The 18,438-nt window shown below is 49.7% G+C and overlaps 1 protein-coding gene across 18 annotated transcripts in view; it reads right to left on the bottom strand.

The window, feature by feature from the left end:
* Window positions 1-18,438, bottom strand: part of slc8a1b (solute carrier family 8 member 1b) — an 82,644-nt gene that overhangs the window by 14,392 nt on the left and 49,814 nt on the right. For 2 of the 18 annotated variants that reach the window (XM_084709004.1, XM_084709001.1), the window contains exons 4-6: window positions 8,793-8,899; window positions 6,567-6,580; window positions 630-758 (exon numbers count right to left, since the gene is read on the bottom strand). In XM_084709004.1, the coding sequence (XP_084565130.1) occupies window positions 630-758; window positions 6,567-6,580; window positions 8,793-8,899 (250 nt within the window). The other 16 variants (XM_084708993.1, XM_084709002.1, XM_084709005.1 and 13 more) reach the window with 16 other exon arrangements.

The following is an 18,438-nucleotide window of genomic DNA, read 5'->3' as shown; positions in this document are numbered from 1 at the left end:
TTTGTCTCAAAGTTTGAAAAAGCTTCTTCAGAGTAGCCGTGCTGGTTCAGACACAATAACAACCTCCAAGAGCCCAGGATGATGACCACTTCAGCCAGGAAGCTACAGGGCTACTCTCCCTCCCCTTCTCAAACACACACTCTGACACACACACACTCACACACACACAACCCACACACATCCACAGGACGTGATTTATCAAGCACCCATAAGCACCCGCCCATCACTCTCTCTGTACGTCTGACAAGTGTGTGTGTAGGAGAGAGAGGGAGCAAAGAGCATGCATTAATGTACACAGACACACACACACACACACCTAATAACCATCATAATAACATCAACGTTGGGCTGAAGAGTGTGTGGGTGAAGAAAGCAAGGAGAACACACACAGCAACACACACCCTTTCATCTCCATCTCTCTTATTACATCCATGTGGGAGAGAGAGAGAGATAGGGAAAGGGATGACCGAGTGCTTCATTTAACACTTCTGATTTCTCCAAGACTTCCTTAGAGAAGTGTGTGTGAGAGTAAGTGTGTGGGAGAGAAGTAACTGAGCCTGCCTGTGAATCCAGAAAAATACACCACAGAGACAGCGCATACTCAAACGCTCCCAACCAAAACCACACACCTTAAACTCATAGGACTCCTCGATGATGACTTCTAGTTTGACGTGGTCGCCCAGCATGGGACGGCCCATGTCAGCGATGCGACGCTCCTCATCATCCTGGCCGGTCAGTGGCTCCTCCTCTTCTTCCTCCTTCACTGCCTCCTCTGTGCCGGAGAGAACCAATCACAAGCCTAGGGTTAGCTGAAGCCTTCCAATCACATTCGGCAGAAATTGCTAGTGAACCAACTGTAACCATGACCATCCTGTGTGAATGTGAAGAGATGAGAAGGGGAGCAAGCAGGGGGGGTGGGGAGGAAGGATGGAGAGATGGAGGGAGGTGAGATGAAGGTCACGTCATACAGGCATGGCAGTATTGTGTCCTCCTGACCAGGGGTGAGAAGATGACTCGATCATAAGTCCCTCAGATAACCGTTTCTCCTTTGTGTGTGTGTGTGTTTGTGTGAGTGTGTTTGTGTGTTGAGACACCAAGGCTGAGATGGAGCAAGAGGTGTCGCCCGGGAACAATTCAATTTCTCCCCAAGTGACAGTTCAATCTAGCTGGCTGCCAGCCCACCCCTGCCCACTATTTTTTTTGTCGGGAAGTTGGGTCTGGGGTGGCACGTTTGGGGAAAAACTATGTCCGAACAGGAGCTGTTTGGACCAATGAAATTGTCAAGGTGGGCTTTATACAATGATGGACAGATGATCAACAGTAACGTAATCAACCACGTCACCAAAGAGCGCTTGGGTTGAATTTGTTTTCAACAAACAACATATTACGTTGCTCTGATTGGTTGTAGGTCTATCCAATTGAGCGAAGAGGCATTTGTTTGCCCCATACAGCCCGAAGGAGAGTTTTCGGACTCATATTCTGACTAGAATTATGAGTATGACAACGTCAGGCTAAATTCAATCTGGAGGAGGAGAGGAGCAGACGTCCTCTCTCCTCCTCTCCCTCCATCTCACCTTCTCCCTGTCTGTCTGGTGACTGACATCTCATCCACCATCTATAGGTTTCTCTCTCTCACTCTCTCGCCCCTCCAGTCAACGGAAGCCTCAGACTACCATGGAGTGTAAATCCTGCATAGCCTCCACACCAACCCACTCCATGAAAACCTGGGCCAGATCATAAAAGCGGCATTATCCTCCCTCCCGTACTGACCAGTCCTCTCTTAAAGGGCCGGTGTATGAGACCCATTAGGGCTGTATTAGTAGGGTTCTTCTTCAGTGTGTCTCTATATAATGAGGGGGTTAAAGAGCTATTCCTCCACTGTGCTAATATCATTAGAGGGTGTGATGATGGGCAGGTTAGTGTGCCGCTCGGGGCGTGAGTGGAGGTGCACTCAGACAACGTCTCAGGTCGTTAGGTTCCAGGTCCAGGTGTTCTCTCTGCAGGTTGGGCTATTAGTACAGCGTTGCTTTGACAACCCTGAGGAGTGTGCATGCGTGTGTGCGTGAGAGAGTGTGCGTGTGAGAGTGTGTGTGTGTGTGTGTGTGCGTGAGAGAGTGTGCGTGTGAGAGTGTGCGTGTGAGCGCGTGAGAGAGTGTGTGTGTGTGTGTGTGCGTGAGAGTGTGTGTGTGTGTGTGTGCGTGTGAGAGTGTGCGTGAGAGTGTGTGTGTGTGTGCGTGCGTGTGAGAGTGTGCGTGAGAGTGTGTGTGTGTGTGTGCGCGTGAGAGAGTGTGTGTGTGTGTGCGTGCGTGAGAGTGTGTGTGTGTGTGTGTGCGTGTGAGAGTGTGCGTGAGAGTGTGTGTGTGTGTGTGCGTGAGAGAGTGTGCGTCTGTGCGTGCGTGTGAGTGTGCGTGAGAGTGTGTGTGTGTGTGAGAGAGTGTGCGTGTGTGTGACAGTGTGTGTGTGTGTGCGTGTGTGCGTGAAAGAGCGTGTGCGCCTCAGTAAGAACAGTCCTGGTGAGAAAGTCCTGCTAGCTCGGGATTTTAATGGTGGGTTTAAAGACGTTTTCGTATAGACTACATGCTGAGAGACAGAAAGAGAGAACAGGACACACACACATTGAACAATTCCGTTCTGTTTTTACCCATTTCTATATGGGCTGAACAAGGTGTCAGTGGTTACGCAACGTGACTGCTCCTGATAAACCATATCATTGCGCAACAGATGACCTCGTTTCCTCTGATCCTGTCCGTGCGGCGTGACGGCAGCATCTTCTGACAGGGAGGGTGGACTGTGACCGACATCTCACGTCCAGCGTTACAACCACATCGACCTACAGTGGATGTGGACCAGCTATTGTGGTGTATGATGATACTGTACAATCAGAATGAAATCAAATACCTTTTTAATAGAGTACTGTACGTCTGCCTCTCTCAGCATCCCCCCTCGGGGTTGAAGGGCTCACCTCTCCCTCTCTCTTCCCCTTTCTCTCTAACTCCCTCCCCCTCTCGCTCTGCCTGCCTGCCTGCCCCTCTCTCTCTCTCCACCCCTCACTGTCCCCCCTCTCTCTGCAGTTTGTGTGTAATTCGGAGGAAGAGCCGTGGGGGGCCCATGGCAGCAATCTAATTCAGCAGGGAACCATTCACAATGCCATTTCACCCGTCAGTTAGCACTGCATTGTGGGTTATGACACCAGCTTGGTTTCTCTCCTGCCTGGAAGCTTGGAGCTGCTGACAAACATCTTGTTCGGCAGAGCAGGTTTAGGGCTCCAGGCTAGGGGGGAGGTACAGGGAATTATTTTGGGAACCACAAGCACCATATAGAGTCAGGGGGGAGTCTGATGGCTGAGCGGTGAGGGAGTCAGGCTAGTAATCAGAAGGTTCCTGGATTGATTCCCTGCTGTGCCAAAAAAATGTTGTGTCCTTGGGCAAGGCACTTCACCCTACTTGCCTCGGAGGGAATGTCCTTGTAATTACTGTAAGTCGCTCTAAATAAGAGTATCTGCTAAATGTAAATGTATAAATGGTCAACATTTTCATTTACAGAGAACAAACTGAGATATTATCCTAGGAGGTGATGGTTTGTGTGTGTGCTACAGCCCTGTCTTAACCTTGTAGCCTTAACTCTGGGATTTCAGGGGAAAAAACAAATCGATCTTGTCCTGAATGATTTGTGATTTTCCTGATGTGAAGCCGTGGTGTTCTGGACCTCCTCCGGCAACTTGTTTGTTAGCTGGCCAGCTCCACCAGACCAAAGGGTCTGCGTCTAACAACCTCCGTAATGAACTCAATGAGAGATAGGGAGACCCAGGTGTCATTAGTGCTGTCTGTGTAACCTTGTTGCCTCCCCCCCCCCCACCCCCCACCCCCACCACCACCTGCTCCCACCATCTTGGCCACAACCCTCACAAGCCTCGCCGCAGCGCTCCACAGAGACGAGCAGCTGAATAAACCTGACGGCGGCGGAATGTTCCGGGGGAGGACGGAACGGCGTGTGTTCTATAGTGCCGTCACTCTCAATCATCGGCGTGTCTGACAAGCGAAGCAGCCGGGAGTACAGGACTGGGGAACATTCTCCTCACACTCCTCCCTCCCCCTCTTCTCTCTGGATTGCTTCTCCCTTTATCTACCTCGTGCACCCCTCATCTTGTTCTCTGTCCCTCTAACCTACCCATTTCTCGCCTTTTCCCCTCTCTCTCTCTCTGCATTTGTTCCACCTCCCCCTTTCTCCCCCTTCTCTCTTTCCATCCCCCTTCAGATCCTCATGGTACTGCGTTCCAGCAGAAGTCTCACAGGAGCCTATTGGAGGGACCACTTCAAACATACAGTAGGGACGGTCTTATCTGTGTAGCTGGACTCATGTCTCTCTCTGGGGTTCTCTTATTCCCTGGCCACCTCTGATGGGTCAGGGTCTGATACCGAGAGAAGCGGGAGAAGTGTGTAATGAGATATCCTCCCTTCCTCTATAGGTCATCTGGGTGAGGCTTGAGTGTGTGTGTGTGTGTGTGGGACGACGACGACCAGGTGAGGAAATGGGTGTGGCTCTCTCATGTCACACATGTGTGGGAGTGTAAAATGAGTTTTACACACCCCTTCAATTCGACCAATTAACCAAATGAATCCAAACCCTCTCCTGTGTCTGGTCTGTATTATGAGTCTGCATGTCTCCTGCATTCAAGCTAAATGAGTCCACGAGTGAAAGCGTAGCCTTCGTTAGCTTGCGCTGAAGTCATTAATCACCCACATATCACTTCCTTCTCATTACATCCCCATGGGTGTGACACGTACTGTAATGCATACCAGCATGTATGCGTATCATGTCTGATACAGCAACACACACACACACACACACACGCGCAGTGACATTAATAAGTAGTTAATGAATCCAGTCATTAGCACCGTACCCCTCAGGGTTGTGTCTCAGACTCGCACCAAGGCATCTGAGGCCTGGATGGACATAGACAAGCAGACAGATGGACTAAGGGCCCTCCTTAAAAGTGAGAACAGAAGACAAACAGAGGAGGAGAGAAGAAGGAAGAGGCCTCCCACTGCTGCCGAACCCACCCCCCCCCCCGCCCCCCCCAGAGAGACGGAGCAGCGGGGGAGGGAGGAGGGGAGAGTACGGGCCACGAGGAGAGGGCTGGAGATGAGAGAGTGGTGAGGGTGGAGAGGAACAGTAGAGAGAGGCCAGGGGAGTCAGCCTTCATCATTCACATACAGAGAGAGAGAGTTAGAGTGTGTTTGAGAGAGAGCAAAGAGAGAGAGAGAGAGAGAGAGAGAGAGAGAGAGAGAGAGAGAGAGAGAGAGAGAGAGAGAGAGAGAGAGAGAGAGACAGAGACAGAGACAGAGACAGAGACAGAGACAGAGACAGAGACAGAGAGAGAGAGAGAGAGAGAGAGAGAGAGAGAGAGAGAGAGAGAGAGAGAGAGAGAGAGAGAGAGAGAGAGAGCGAGCCTGCTTGGTCCAGTGTGGTTCCAGATACTGTCGACTTTTCATGTCCACCTCTCTCTGCATAGGGGTACATGTTCCTACAACTACCGATCTGTAATTATGTTGTTAATAGTGCTTTTGTGGTTTTCTATTTACAGTTGGAGCCAGAGTTGTGTGACATGTAAAGACAACATACTACAGTAGGTTGCATGGGGTTTTCAGTTGGAGTTGATGAGAATTAGTGCAGAGCTTCTGAACTCTGCAGTAGCTGTTTCCTTGGAGCGGTGCTGGTATGCAAATATTTGAAGTGTTCGGTCTTTAGTACTTCCAAGGAAGAGCTGCCAGATTTCATAAAGAGGAGCTTGGCCAATCCCTACTGTACATGGAGTAGGATGAGGGTTTGGGGGTTAGTGTGTGTCTGTGTGTGTGTGTATGTGTGTGGAGGGGCAGGGGGGCTAGTTTGAACATGCTGGCTGCCACAAATCTGTTTCTGCTTCTGTTTCCTTCTGGGCAATCTGAAAGGTTTGTGTTAATTAGAGGAGTGTGTTTATCAGGAGAAACTCCTGGGACTCCAGATAACGCTCCTTCTCTCGTTTGTTTCCTGTAATTTTTCTCAACGTTTCTCTCTCCGTCTGTCTTTCCCTTTGTTCGGCGTCCCTCTCTCCTCTGCTCTGCTTCTCTTTACGTCGTTCTTTCTGTTTCTGTTTTTCCTTCTCCACTTGTCAGTATTGTGTCAGTGTGGTTTTCAACCTGCAGTCTGTCAGAAGTACAGTCAACAGTACCCCTCCATAGACAAATGGAGTGTGACTGACTATGCCGACACAATCTGTTAAAACACACACAGACACACAGTTGGGTTTAGTTGATGTTTCGTTCCTCATGTCCACACATGTGGACTATTAGATTGGGCATCGTTCCATACATGAGTCTGGGCCGTGATCACAGCTTAATCAAACACACCCCATCCCTAGCCACAGCTCAGTGACAGAAGAATGAGGCAGTTAGGTTTCTGTGTTGTGGTCAGCATTATCATCTTATAACAGGTGCTAGTTTTGTGTCAGTGCTGGGCGAGGGTCATCTGAGTGTGACAGCAGAGTCACAAACCGTAAACAGCAAAACCACACACAGAAACACGCGCACAGACAGCAGGCAGGCTGACACAGGGATCCACAGACAGACAGAAAAGGACATGGGAGGAAACACATGAGGCAGGGGGGTTCTCTGTAACCGGACAAAACTATCACTTGTCCGGTTATAAAAGACAAGTGTTTTTAAAAAGGTACATTATTTTCCTTCCTTTTTAAGTCAGTATATACTGCATATGGGACCGTGTTTAGGTGTGACTTTAAACTCTAGTTGGGGAGTATTAGCTTAACAGGGATGTTACGTTTGATCTTCAGACAAGCACACACACACACACACACACAGACACAGACACACAACCAACCACACAGACACACAACCCATCACACACACACACACACACACAGCTCCATATTTATCCCTGGTACTTTGATCTGAGATAATCTCCCACGTTTAGGGTTTTTGGTAAACACAGGAGTATTAAAGACTCCAGAGAGTAGATATGGCTGAGAACATTGGATAGGAAGAAATGAAGAGGACGAGATAGGAAAAATTCATCATCTCCGTCTGCCTGGCTTGAGAGTGTGTGTGTGTGTGTGTGTGTGAGTCTGTGTGCGTGGGAGGAGCAGTGGACCTTAAGTGGACACGCAGACTGGAACATACACTTAAAACTCTCGGCTGCGTTGTGTTATCTGTGTCTACATATCCTTTAAATGTATCTGTTAATCGGCAGTCCACTGTTGTTTGTACTCCTGTTTGGTAGTCATAAAGCAGATTTAATAGGATCCAGTAAAACAGCTCCTTTAGAGGCATGTTCCTCTGGAAGTCCAGGGTATCAAACAGACTCAAATAAAAACACAAGAGGCGAACACCACCCTAAATCTTAACGTGTACTGCTGCTTCAGTGTGACGTAGTGACTGGGAGGGTCACCTACAGCAGGTAAGTGCAGTCCTCGAATACAGTTGAACACTGTCCTGTTTTCTAGCAGCGTACTAAATGTGTATGAATTCGGGCTGCTAGCCTGTGTATACTTGCTGTGTGTACTAGGTCTGTGTGTACTAAGTCTCCTGGCCTAAGTGAGTAAGCAGCATGAAGAAGTATCATGTGTCGGGAGTCAGGTGGCTGAACGGTGAGGGAATCGGGCTAAAAGCTAGTAATCTGAAGGTTGCCAGATCGATTCCTGGCTGAGCCAAATGACGGTGTGTCCCTGGGCAAGACACTTCACCCTACTTGCCTCGGGGGGAATGTCCCTGTACTTACTGTAAGTCACTCTGGATAAGAGCGTCTGCTAAATGACTAAATGTAAATGTAAGTGTGCGATTTCAGCCATCAGACACAGGAAGTGGATCCACAGTGAAACTGAGGACAGGTTAACCAGCAGGAGGGGAAAAGGAGAGGAGAGGTGTGAGTACACTAGAATCCAGTACAGACTTTAGGGAGAAGGACATAAGAATTCAGACAAGCTCAGGGAGGACGGGTTAAGAGAGTGAGGGAAAAGGAGGAGGAGCTAGAAGAGGGCTCCTGTGTGTGTTGTCAGTCAAATCCAAATCCAGTCCCTCCCGTCCGTAGATCTGACAGGATCCTATAGGGCGAGGCAACACTGTGACTCCTCCCTTTGATGGTCACTGCCACCTAATAAGCTGTGGTTTCAATTCCAAAAAGCCAATGAAGAAACAGAAATCAGCCGGAAAAAGGCCAAGTCACCATGTTGCAAAGACGGAGAGTGTGGGCCAGCTCGGTCGAGTTGCAGGGAGGTGTGTGTGCGTGTGCGCGTGTGTGTGAGGGGTGCTCCAGTGATCTGTCACACCTGTCTGTCCCCTCCGTGTCCAGTGGGGGGTCTGAAGCTGCAGGTAGAAGGAGCACTGCTTATTGTACTCCTCTCGGTCTAGTATTCTAACCCATATGGTCTTCCTGTGGGGACACAAGACACACAAACGCACCCGGGGGTTGGAACCATGCATGGTAAACACACACTAACGCACACACACACACACACACAGGTATAGGCAAGGTCATGGACACACACACACACACACGTGGGGGTGGTGGTGGAGGGGAGATGCGGAGACACACCGCTGCGCGTTCGTCAACACTGGGGACACACTTGAGACCGGAAGAGGTGCCTGATGGTGTGTGTGTGTGTGTGTGTGTGTAAGAGCCTCCTCAGGCCTGCCGTGTGCCCCCTGGTGGTGTGAACATGCAGGTAGGGTGCAGCAGACGCCCCACGGCCAGGGGTCAGGCAGGGGTCACCCCCTTCCCCTCGCCCACAGCAGGGCCCCCACCTTTACTCTCACTGGTCTCCACCAGGCGAGGTTCTCCGATCTCCAGGAAGAACGCCTTGTTTTTCTCATACTCCTCATCGTCAATGATTCTGACCTTGATCGTTTTGCTGGAGGAAGAAAGGAGAAGGGAAGAAAGAAGAGAAAGGAAGAGAAACACAGTGAGGAACAACAGGAGGGCGGTGGAAAAAGGAGGGAAAGGAGCAGAGGCCAGAGCAGGGCCCCGGAGCCACAGAGACATGACTGCAGGGAGGGTGAGCTCAGAGCCCAGTATGCAGCATGACGTGACAGAGAGGAAATGATCCAGTGTGATTGATGAAGGAATGTATCAACCGTTAAAGACACACACACGCGTACGTACACACGTACACACACACACACACAACAGCAGGTATTGCACCCCAGCTATGTAATGCACCACCAACCAGGCCCCTGATCATTCTAGCTTTCTGATTATCTTATACAGACTGTTCCGTCGTCTCAGACTGGCTCAAGTCCAAACTGCTGAGCATGCTGTTGGAGGGACTGCATAGCGACACACCCTCATCACTCAGGGCAACACGGACATTATGCTAAATCAGTTCCTCGAAGGAAGCCAGCCAGGCTAGATAACCCAGACACTGATGCTCATAGCAAAGGAGTCAACACTGATCACTAGGCTGAGCACTCAAGAGGCTTCACCTTGCCTTAGGTCCAGGTTCTCAGCACATCCCAGCAACTCACTCCCAGCAGTCGCTACTGATGAGGAGTGTTGCTCCAACTGGAACAAATCCACCATGCATCAAACACACTGCAGCCAACGATATCTGTGAGTATGTGCACAACAGTATGTCTGTGTACTGTATTGATGTGGGGGGGTGCGGGGGTGAAGACATCAAAAACGTACCCGGACTCTTGGTACACAACTCCCAACACTCTCCTCCTCTCCCCCTCCCCCTCTCCTCCTCTCCCCCTCCCCCTCTCCTCCTCTCCCCCTCCCCCTCTCTTCCTCTCCCCCTCCCCCTCCCCCTCTCTTCCTCTGCTCAGCAGCGGGGCTGCAGTAAGGGTCCTCTACTTGTTTACTGGTAGAAAATAGCTTTGTGTTTGTCCCAACCCCTCAGCGTTAAACAAACCTACTTTACAGCAGAATTATCTACCCATATGTAAACGACTGCTTATTATGCATGGGGTGTTCCACTGAGCGTGTGTGTGTGTGTGTGTGTGCCCGCCTCTGCCTTTGGCAGTGTGTGTACTTGTTTGTCCTGAGTGAATATGTTTATGTTGTGAAACTGAAGAAGTGCTAAAGGACAACTCATTTTAATTGCATCATCTTCACCCTCTCCTCCCTCTTATCTACAACATATTTCCGCCTCCCTCACTCCCTCTCTGCCTCCCTCTCTGCCGCCCTCCCTCCCTCTCTGCCTCCCTCCCTCCCTATCTGCCTCCCTGCCTCCCTCCCTCCATCTCTGCCTCCCTCCTTTCAGCCATGCCTGTGGTGAAAGTCAGCACACACATTGATAAAGTGGATGAAGGGAGCATGCTCAGATGAATCATTCCCAGCATGCATTTGTACCCCAGTTTGCCGCTAAATCAGGAAATGCCCCCACATTTCCTCTTCAGTCTGCAGCTAAGCAATCAAGACTCCGACTGGTCCTGGTGTTGACAAATAGATGGATTTGGCTAGGCTTGACTTTGACCAATAAAAAGCCTCTGTTGGTCCTGGTGTTGACCAATAAACAGCTTCAGCTGGTCCTGTTGTTGACCAGTCGCATTCTGCAGTAGAGGCTGCAGTGTGTTCTGGCAGGGTAAATAAATAAGCTGTTATCTGGGGAGCGTAGGGGCCCTGTACCCTGGTGCTACCCTAGGTTACAGATCTGGACCTGAGCCTAATCCTAATCCTAATCCTGGCTGTTCATCCAGGGGAGAGAGGGAGACTAAATTGATCGTCTGAGGCCCATAGCCATCAGGAGGTATGGGATAACACTCTGGACTGTACACACACACACACACACACACACAGTGCGTCTCCTCACACAGAGAGCCCAGGACCAGCTCCAGGACAGGACAGTGTCTCCTCACACAGAGAGCCCAGGACCAGCTCCAGGACAGGACAGTGTCTCCTCACACAGAGAGCCCGGGACCAGCTCCAGGACAGCATGTCTCCTCACACAGAGAGCCCAGGACCAGCTCCAGGACAAGACAGTGTCTCCCCACACAGAGAGCCCAGGACCAGCTCCAGGACAGCATGTCTCCCCACACAGAGAGCCCGGGACCAGCTCCAGGACAGGACAGTGTCTCCTCACACAGAGAGCCCAGGACCAGCTCCAGGACAGCATGTCTCCCCACACAGAGAGCCCAGGACCAGCTCCAGGACAGGACAGTGAGGATCTCCCCACACGGGCCCCCTGTCTCTTGCACACAAGCTCCTTCATCACTCTCATTAAGTCTCAAACCTTAAAGAACAGCAGGGTTTGACCCCAAATGACAGCTGAGAGGTTAGAGTGATCAGCCACAGGCTCTGTGTGCAGTCAGGGACTGTCTACTGGAGGTGGGATTCCTCAGCTCTACCTCTGAACACACCACCTCTGATGCGACGGGTCTACCTGGTCCCTCACATGGAAACATGATGTCCATTCTGCCTTCTGTGTCCAGAGCTGTTCCTCCCTCTCTCCCTCTCCCTCTCCCTCTCCCTCTCCCTCTCCCTCTCCCTCTCCCTCTCCCTCTCCCTCTCCCTCTCCCTCTCCCTCTCTCTCTGTGTGTTCAACGACAAATACATGCGCTTGGTGAGGAAAAAGTCTGCCGGTTGCCGTGGCAACTTAGTGTTTTGGTGGCCACAACAGTCGTGGCGAAGATTGTTTCCAGATCCTGGCCAAACAGCTACAGAGTGCCGCAGCAATACATCACCTCCACACATACCCTTACTGTACGCCTTTACACAGTGTGTATTTGTGTGTCAACGTGTACCAGAAGTGTGCGTGCATGTGTGTACTGAGGGGTTGGTGTGTGAGGTTTTTCTGTTTGTGCTGCCTGAATGTGAGAGTGTGTGTGTGTGTGTGTGTGTGTGCAAAGAACGTGTGTCCGTCCATACATGTGGATAGGTTGTGTTTGCCAGGGGGCTTACAGAAGGAAGCTCTGATAATGAAATCTGAAATGTGTGCAAGGTGAGGTTCACACATATGCGAGGTGAGACTCACATCTCACGAAACCACACACACACACACACATACAAACACACACACATACATACATACACACAATCTCAAACGTCAACCCTCCTCCGTAAGGAAATGACACCAATTGTTGAAGCACTTCAAGACACATGTACCCTTCCTTTACCACCCAATCTGTCTCTCACACACACTTTCATCCTACCAAAATAGGAAAGAATGAGAGCCTATGTTGGCTCCACATCCTAGTTACTGAGATAACAACATTTAAACCAAACAGATTGTTCTAGCCCAGAGTTCTGAGGGGATGTTAACGAACAGTGTTTAGGATAGCATCCTTAGACCATGTCCCCTACGAAGCAGCAACTGCTACAAGCCAGGGGCAGGCAGAGCCAGGGTCATCTATAAACCATGCTCCCTGCTCCTCTGCCACCAGCCTATTCATCACCCACACCAGTGATGGGTCAGGTGTCGGAGTGTTATGGACTCACACACACGGACTCACACACGCACACCCGCACACCCGCACACACACTCACACACAACGCCCACTTACAATATGGGTTAGAAAGACAGTGGATCTCTAGGGGAATGGCAAGAGACTTCCGCCCTCATCAATAACTAATGAGAGAGCTTCAACATCCATCAGACTGGACCTGGAGTACACACACGCACAAACAAGCACATTGTCTCAGTCACTCTTCTTCCTGATTGACGTAAATATAAAGTAAGTGGACTCAAATTCAAGCACCGTCTCTGCGCTTAAAACTAAATCCTATTTATCACTGGGTGATGACGGGAGTTGCTGGCTTCAGTCCGACAGCCTCGAAGAAGAGAGAGAGGCTTACGACACAGCCCTCCATCTCCCCCGGCCTCCACACGTCTCCCTTTGCATCTAGACCTCTAATCTGGCCTCTAAATCTCTAACCCAGCCTCTAGAGCTATTCCCCAGCCTCCAGACCTCTCCCCTGGCCTCCATTGTGAAGATCGACGACAGGATGCGAGGACAGAGCCGGGGCGGATGAGCGCAGACACAAGCCAGACCTCAGAGGAACTAAACAAGAACGTGGCAATCATTTACATGAAGGGCGTGTGTCTCTGTGTGTGTGCAGACGTGTGTGTGTGTGCAGACCTGTGCGTGTGTGTGTGTGTGCACTTGCTTTTCTCAGCCATGTCCTTCTGCCTGGGCTTGTCTGTGTTGTTGACAGCTGAGTCTTACTGGGAGCTTTTTATAGAGTGACATTGGAAGAGAATGAAAGAGAGAAAGATAGAGAGAGATAGAAAGAGAGAGAGAGAGAGTTTGGGGTGGTGGAGGAGGGAGTTTGTGACCCCAGACATTGGGTGTGGCATCCTTCTTTAAGGAACATGCCTACAACACACACACACACACACACGCACACACAGACCTTCATCTGACTTTGCTTGAAAATCCAAAACATAAAACATCTCCTCCAGTGTGCTTGAAGCCATCCCTCTCCTCAGAGCCATTCTCTTTCATTTATTTACCACAAAGCCTGTCCTACAGTACCACTGCCAGCTAGTGTGTGTGTCTTTGTGTGTGTGTGTGTGTGTGTTAAGCCTTTTCTCCACCGCCAGCTGAAGGCCCTGATGTGTTGGGAAAAGAGCAGCTTGTCAATATCATGACATCACTCCTCCCTGGCACTGTCGTCTGAGGAATATGTCCTGTCAGAAAGACACAACACACACACACACACACACACACACACACACACACACACACACACACACACACACACACACACACACACACACACACACACACACACACACAGGGTGGTAAGGGAACAGTCTGACATCTCCTTACAGGCCCAATGGGGAAGACACAAATAGACTCTGCCTTAAAGTCATTCTTTCTCTCCTCCCTCTATCTCACACAGTCAAGCATATGCAAACAGAGACTAAAAGCACCACACAGTCATGTTAAACTAACACGGTGCTAATCCCCCACCCACCCATCAGTAACTATAGAAGTCACATATGGGCCAAACCTCCCTAGCCAGCCAGCCAGTCAGTCAGCCAGCCTGGCTAGCTGGCTGGCCCGGGCCCAGCTCTGGTCCTCCCACTCCACTTGTTAAACCAGACAGTAACTGTGTTAACAAACTGCACTACATTCAAGAGACGCTGATTCAAACGATGGAAACCAACACGCTGCTAACTGCAACACTAGGCAGGCATGGTCCTAAATCACATACAGAGAGACAGAAAAAGAGAGAGACATAGAGAGAGACATAGAGAGAGAGAGAGAGAGAGAGATATAGAGAGAGAGAGATATAGAGAGAGAGACATATAGAGAGAGAGACATAGAGAGAGAGAGACAGAGAAAGAGAGAGAGACAAAGAGAGAGAAAGAGAGAGAGACATAGAGAGAGAGAGAAAGAGACAGAAAAACAGAGACACATAGAGAGAGAGAGAGAGAGAGAGAGAGAGAGAGAGAGAGAGAGAGAGAGAGAGAGAGAGAGAGAATGATAAAGAGAACGAGAGAGAGAGAGAGACTAACTGAGAGGGAGAAACGGGCAGTGCGTTTAGTGTCCATTCAGCCTGTTGCCATGGCGTCATGAGCGTTGGCAGTGTGCTGTAGGTTGACTTTCCCCTGTCATTACACAGGAAGTCATAAAAAACTACAGACAACAGGCCCTGCCGCCGGCCGGCTGGCCAGCCAATCCGCCGCGACGTATTTGGATCGGAAAATTCCGGTTTTGAAGGAACACGCGTTTTTTTCAGGCAAGGAAAAATGTGGCTTGTCAGAGTGTTCCTAAAGCCCTAATGGTGTTTGAACCACAACTGGACAGGACCGAGCTACTAGCTACTAACTTATTTGTCTGTTTATCTGCCTGTGTGTGTCTGTGTGTGTGTGTGCAGAAACAGTATGTGAAAGTAGGTGTGTATGTTTGTGTGTAACCAATGTACCAATGGCATTGGATGATCCTCCTCCAACAAAACAATCCTGTCCAAAAAAAAGCTTTGTTGCTTTGGGGCAGCAAATGCATTACATGTCTGTATTAGTGCCTGCACATTGTTAGTGGGTGGAATCAGACAAAACAAAGGCAAGTGTGACCTCTTGTGCTTGTGTGTGTGTGAAAGAGAGATTTTTTTTGTGTACGTGTGCAATGTGTGGTGCGTGTGTGTTTGTGTAAGAGACAGAGAAAGATGCAGGGTGAGGACTGTGTCTGTTAGTGTGTGTGTGTCAGTGTGTGGGGGTGTCTTGTTTTCATGTAAACCGTTTCATAAGACAAAGGGTTATAATGGTTATTAGCTAGCAACAGAAACCGGAGCACTAAGCACAGTCATTACAATCTATCTAGATGAACAATATGCACAAATAAACCTCCACTAGCTCTCCGCAAACTCAGGCGAATGAAATGTGTTTGAGGGTAAGGTCCACAATTCATCTGGATGATCGGTCATTTCAAAAAGCCAAATCCACAAGCATGCGTGTCCTTCTGAGTCCAGAGTGAAATCCCACTGATAAAGCCAGGAGCAGGAGAACTTTGTGCAGAGACGGTGTCCCATAACGGCATGACTGAAGAGCAACCAGAACGTTCTCTTGAGAATGATGATGGACTGCTCAGGACCATGAGAGAAAGACAGATGGCCTGACAGAAACCTTTATAGTCTGTTACAGTAATGCTGCAGAAAATGTGTGAGATAAGAACTCTCAACATATTCCCCCCCCCCCCCACCCTTCTCTATCTCTTTTTAGAACTCCTTGACTTATTCAGCAGGCCTAAACCCAGGTCCTTTCCAGCTCCTCATCACTCCCCATCACTCCCCATCCCTCACATCCCTGAAAGACGACTGCTTTTCCCTCGGGTCTGTTTCTCCATTTCTCAGCCTTACGGATTGGCCTGTACATGTCTGCGGTGTGACCCGCCTGTCTGCCTGTCTATCTGTCTGCCTGTCTATCTGTCTGCCTGTCTATCTGTCTGCCTGTCTATCTGTCTGCCTGTCTATCTCCCCATCTGGCTCTGTCCAACTGAGGCAATGATGACTCCGAGTGTGTCTCGGAGGAGGAGGAGAGGGTTCGGGGAGAGTTCTAAAACATCTGTATGTAGTAAATACATTTCCTCATCTGTCTACATGAGACATCCCAAGGGAAAAGGTGGTGGCGTGTGTGTGTGTTCTGCAGTATTTACAGATGAAGCTCCGTCAGACCACCAGAACCATGGTGGGCTAGAGTTGGGGTAAACTCCCACGTCTATTTTACAGCTGGTCCTGGGATGTCTGGTCAAAGGTGGCCAGGAACATTTTATGGTCTCTCATCTTCTCTCTTTCCATCACTCAGCCCCCCTCTACCAGGAATCCTCTTGTGGGTCCTAGGAGAATGCCCTTATAAGGACCTGTGTCCAGGAGGTACAGAGAATCCCAGGGACTCCCTTCCATACTGAGAGTCTCGCTGACACAGCTGGAACACAGCATGAGGTCAGCCAAGTGCTCGTTGTCCAGCAACGCTGGCGCACACACACACACAAACACACACACACATACACTCCATAGTTAGGCTAGTGAATCATTATTGTGTGTGTGTGTGTGTGTATGTATGTATGTATGAGTGTGTGCCTGTGTGCTAGACTTCACATCACTCAATGTGTTTCATTTTACCGTTGTGGCTCTTGATGGAGCTAGTATGAGGACGGGGTTCCTCCACCCAGAGAACAACTCCTAATGGAGATCTGATCACCTCCGTCTCCTCCAGCTCCACTCCTGTCCTGACGCATCAACCCCTCCCCATCTACAGGGGGGAGACAGGGGACGTGTCGGGTTTTTAGCTGCGCTAACAGTTCAGCACTTGCTCTAGTAGAAAGCCGTGTTAGAGCAGGGGGTTGTGGGTATGGTTGGGGGCCTGGAGAATCGCTAATCGCAACGTTACATAAATGTCATCTGCCCCACTTTCACCCCTCACTGCCAAAAAAACCCTAAAAAAACGAAAGAGCCGCATTCAAACGAACGCATCGTGCTTCCTAGCGAGCTAACACACACACTCACACACACACACACACACACGTGTTCGTACAGAGGAGAACTAGCATGTAGAGAGCTAGGCTCTTGTACAGTATTTATGCACCGTTGTGCCAGCATCAAACTTTCTACTGCCCTCCAAAATGAGAGCCGCATAGGGAGAGAGAGAAAAACTCAACTATTCAAGCGTTGCATTTTAGAACATGCAGCTCTACTCCAAGCCAATTATCCTGATGAGCCTGAAAGCTTTTACAAGGACACCTCTCGGGAGCTAACACTGCCACTGCCAGCCAATAGAAAGAGGAGTCACCCTGGCAAGGGCCAGTACAGTGAAAGCTTATTGGCTGACTCCCCCGGGTGAAAGTGGTTGTATATTTTGCGTTAATGTCCCCTCATCTCAAACATACTATGTGACGCACACACACACACACACATAATCACACACACACTCACAAGCTCACACACGACTATAAAGCTACTGGAATAGACCCAGGCATTGGCTGTGTATCCATCTGCTACACGGACATGCTCAAGGTTAGTTCCTCTTTTACCCACAACACCCTGCTTTTTCTCATTACGGCTAACCCCGCTCAGAGACCCACCTTACCTTGTAATGGGAGGCCGGGATAGGGTCTCAACTCACAGGAGGCATGGTTACCGCTTATCAACCAATGAGAATTCTGGTTACGCCTATCAACTAATGAGAGGCCAGCCTGGATAAAGCCTGCCTGTTTTTTTTCTCTGTAGTCTCATGGCTCTGGTTTCACTGATGGTCTGTCACTGTTAATTGAATGCCATCAGATCACCCATTGACCTTCATTTAGCCCAAGTAGGCCAACGTGGTCCAATGCAGACTACAACATCGACAGAAAGATGGAGGGTCTTACATCTGGACGTATCGAACTGCACTGCAGACACAATTACACTTAGTACAGCCACGCACATGAAACGCAAAACAATAGAGAAAGGGAGAGATAAAGGGAAAAAGAGAGAGAGCGGAGAGGAAGTGAGGTTATCGGTTATATTGATCTGGTTGGGGGAGTGGTTGAGTAGCTACACATCTTCACAAACAACTGCAGGCTACCTGGTCTCGTGAAAGAAGTTGGCCCACTAACTAAAGCAATTTTGTTACACTCGAAGTCAAATACTGCCTTTTCATCACAGAGCACTGGCAAGCTGGAATGCAAGGAGATCCAAATCGGATGTCACAGGACTTCATTGAATGGGCTCTGGCATCAGAGGGTGCACAGCCAGCAATCTGGCAACCCTCAAAATACTCCCAACCATCCTCTCAGCACCTGGCAACCGCATGGGGGCCAAAATAGAACAGGCCCATTTTGGAGGGATTGTTATCGAAACCAGCTCATATCTCAGACCATTAGCCCTCCAAATGACCGGGTGAGTGTGTCCAAGCCTGTCAGAGTGTGTGTGTGTGTGTGTGCAGGATTTTTTAATCCTGACAGATTTTATTAAATTTTCAAGTAGGCTTCATGGTGTCCACCACCATCCACCCAAAACCCACAGCTC

The sequence above is a fragment of the Hypomesus nipponensis genome, chromosome 11 (assembly GCF_054491055.1).
Source record: "Hypomesus nipponensis isolate SF chromosome 11, ASM5449105v1, whole genome shotgun sequence".
Lineage (NCBI taxonomy): Eukaryota > Metazoa > Chordata > Actinopteri > Osmeriformes > Osmeridae > Hypomesus > Hypomesus nipponensis.
The sequence above is the reverse complement of the archived record's forward strand: the minus strand, read 5'-3'. Positions and strand labels throughout refer to the sequence as shown.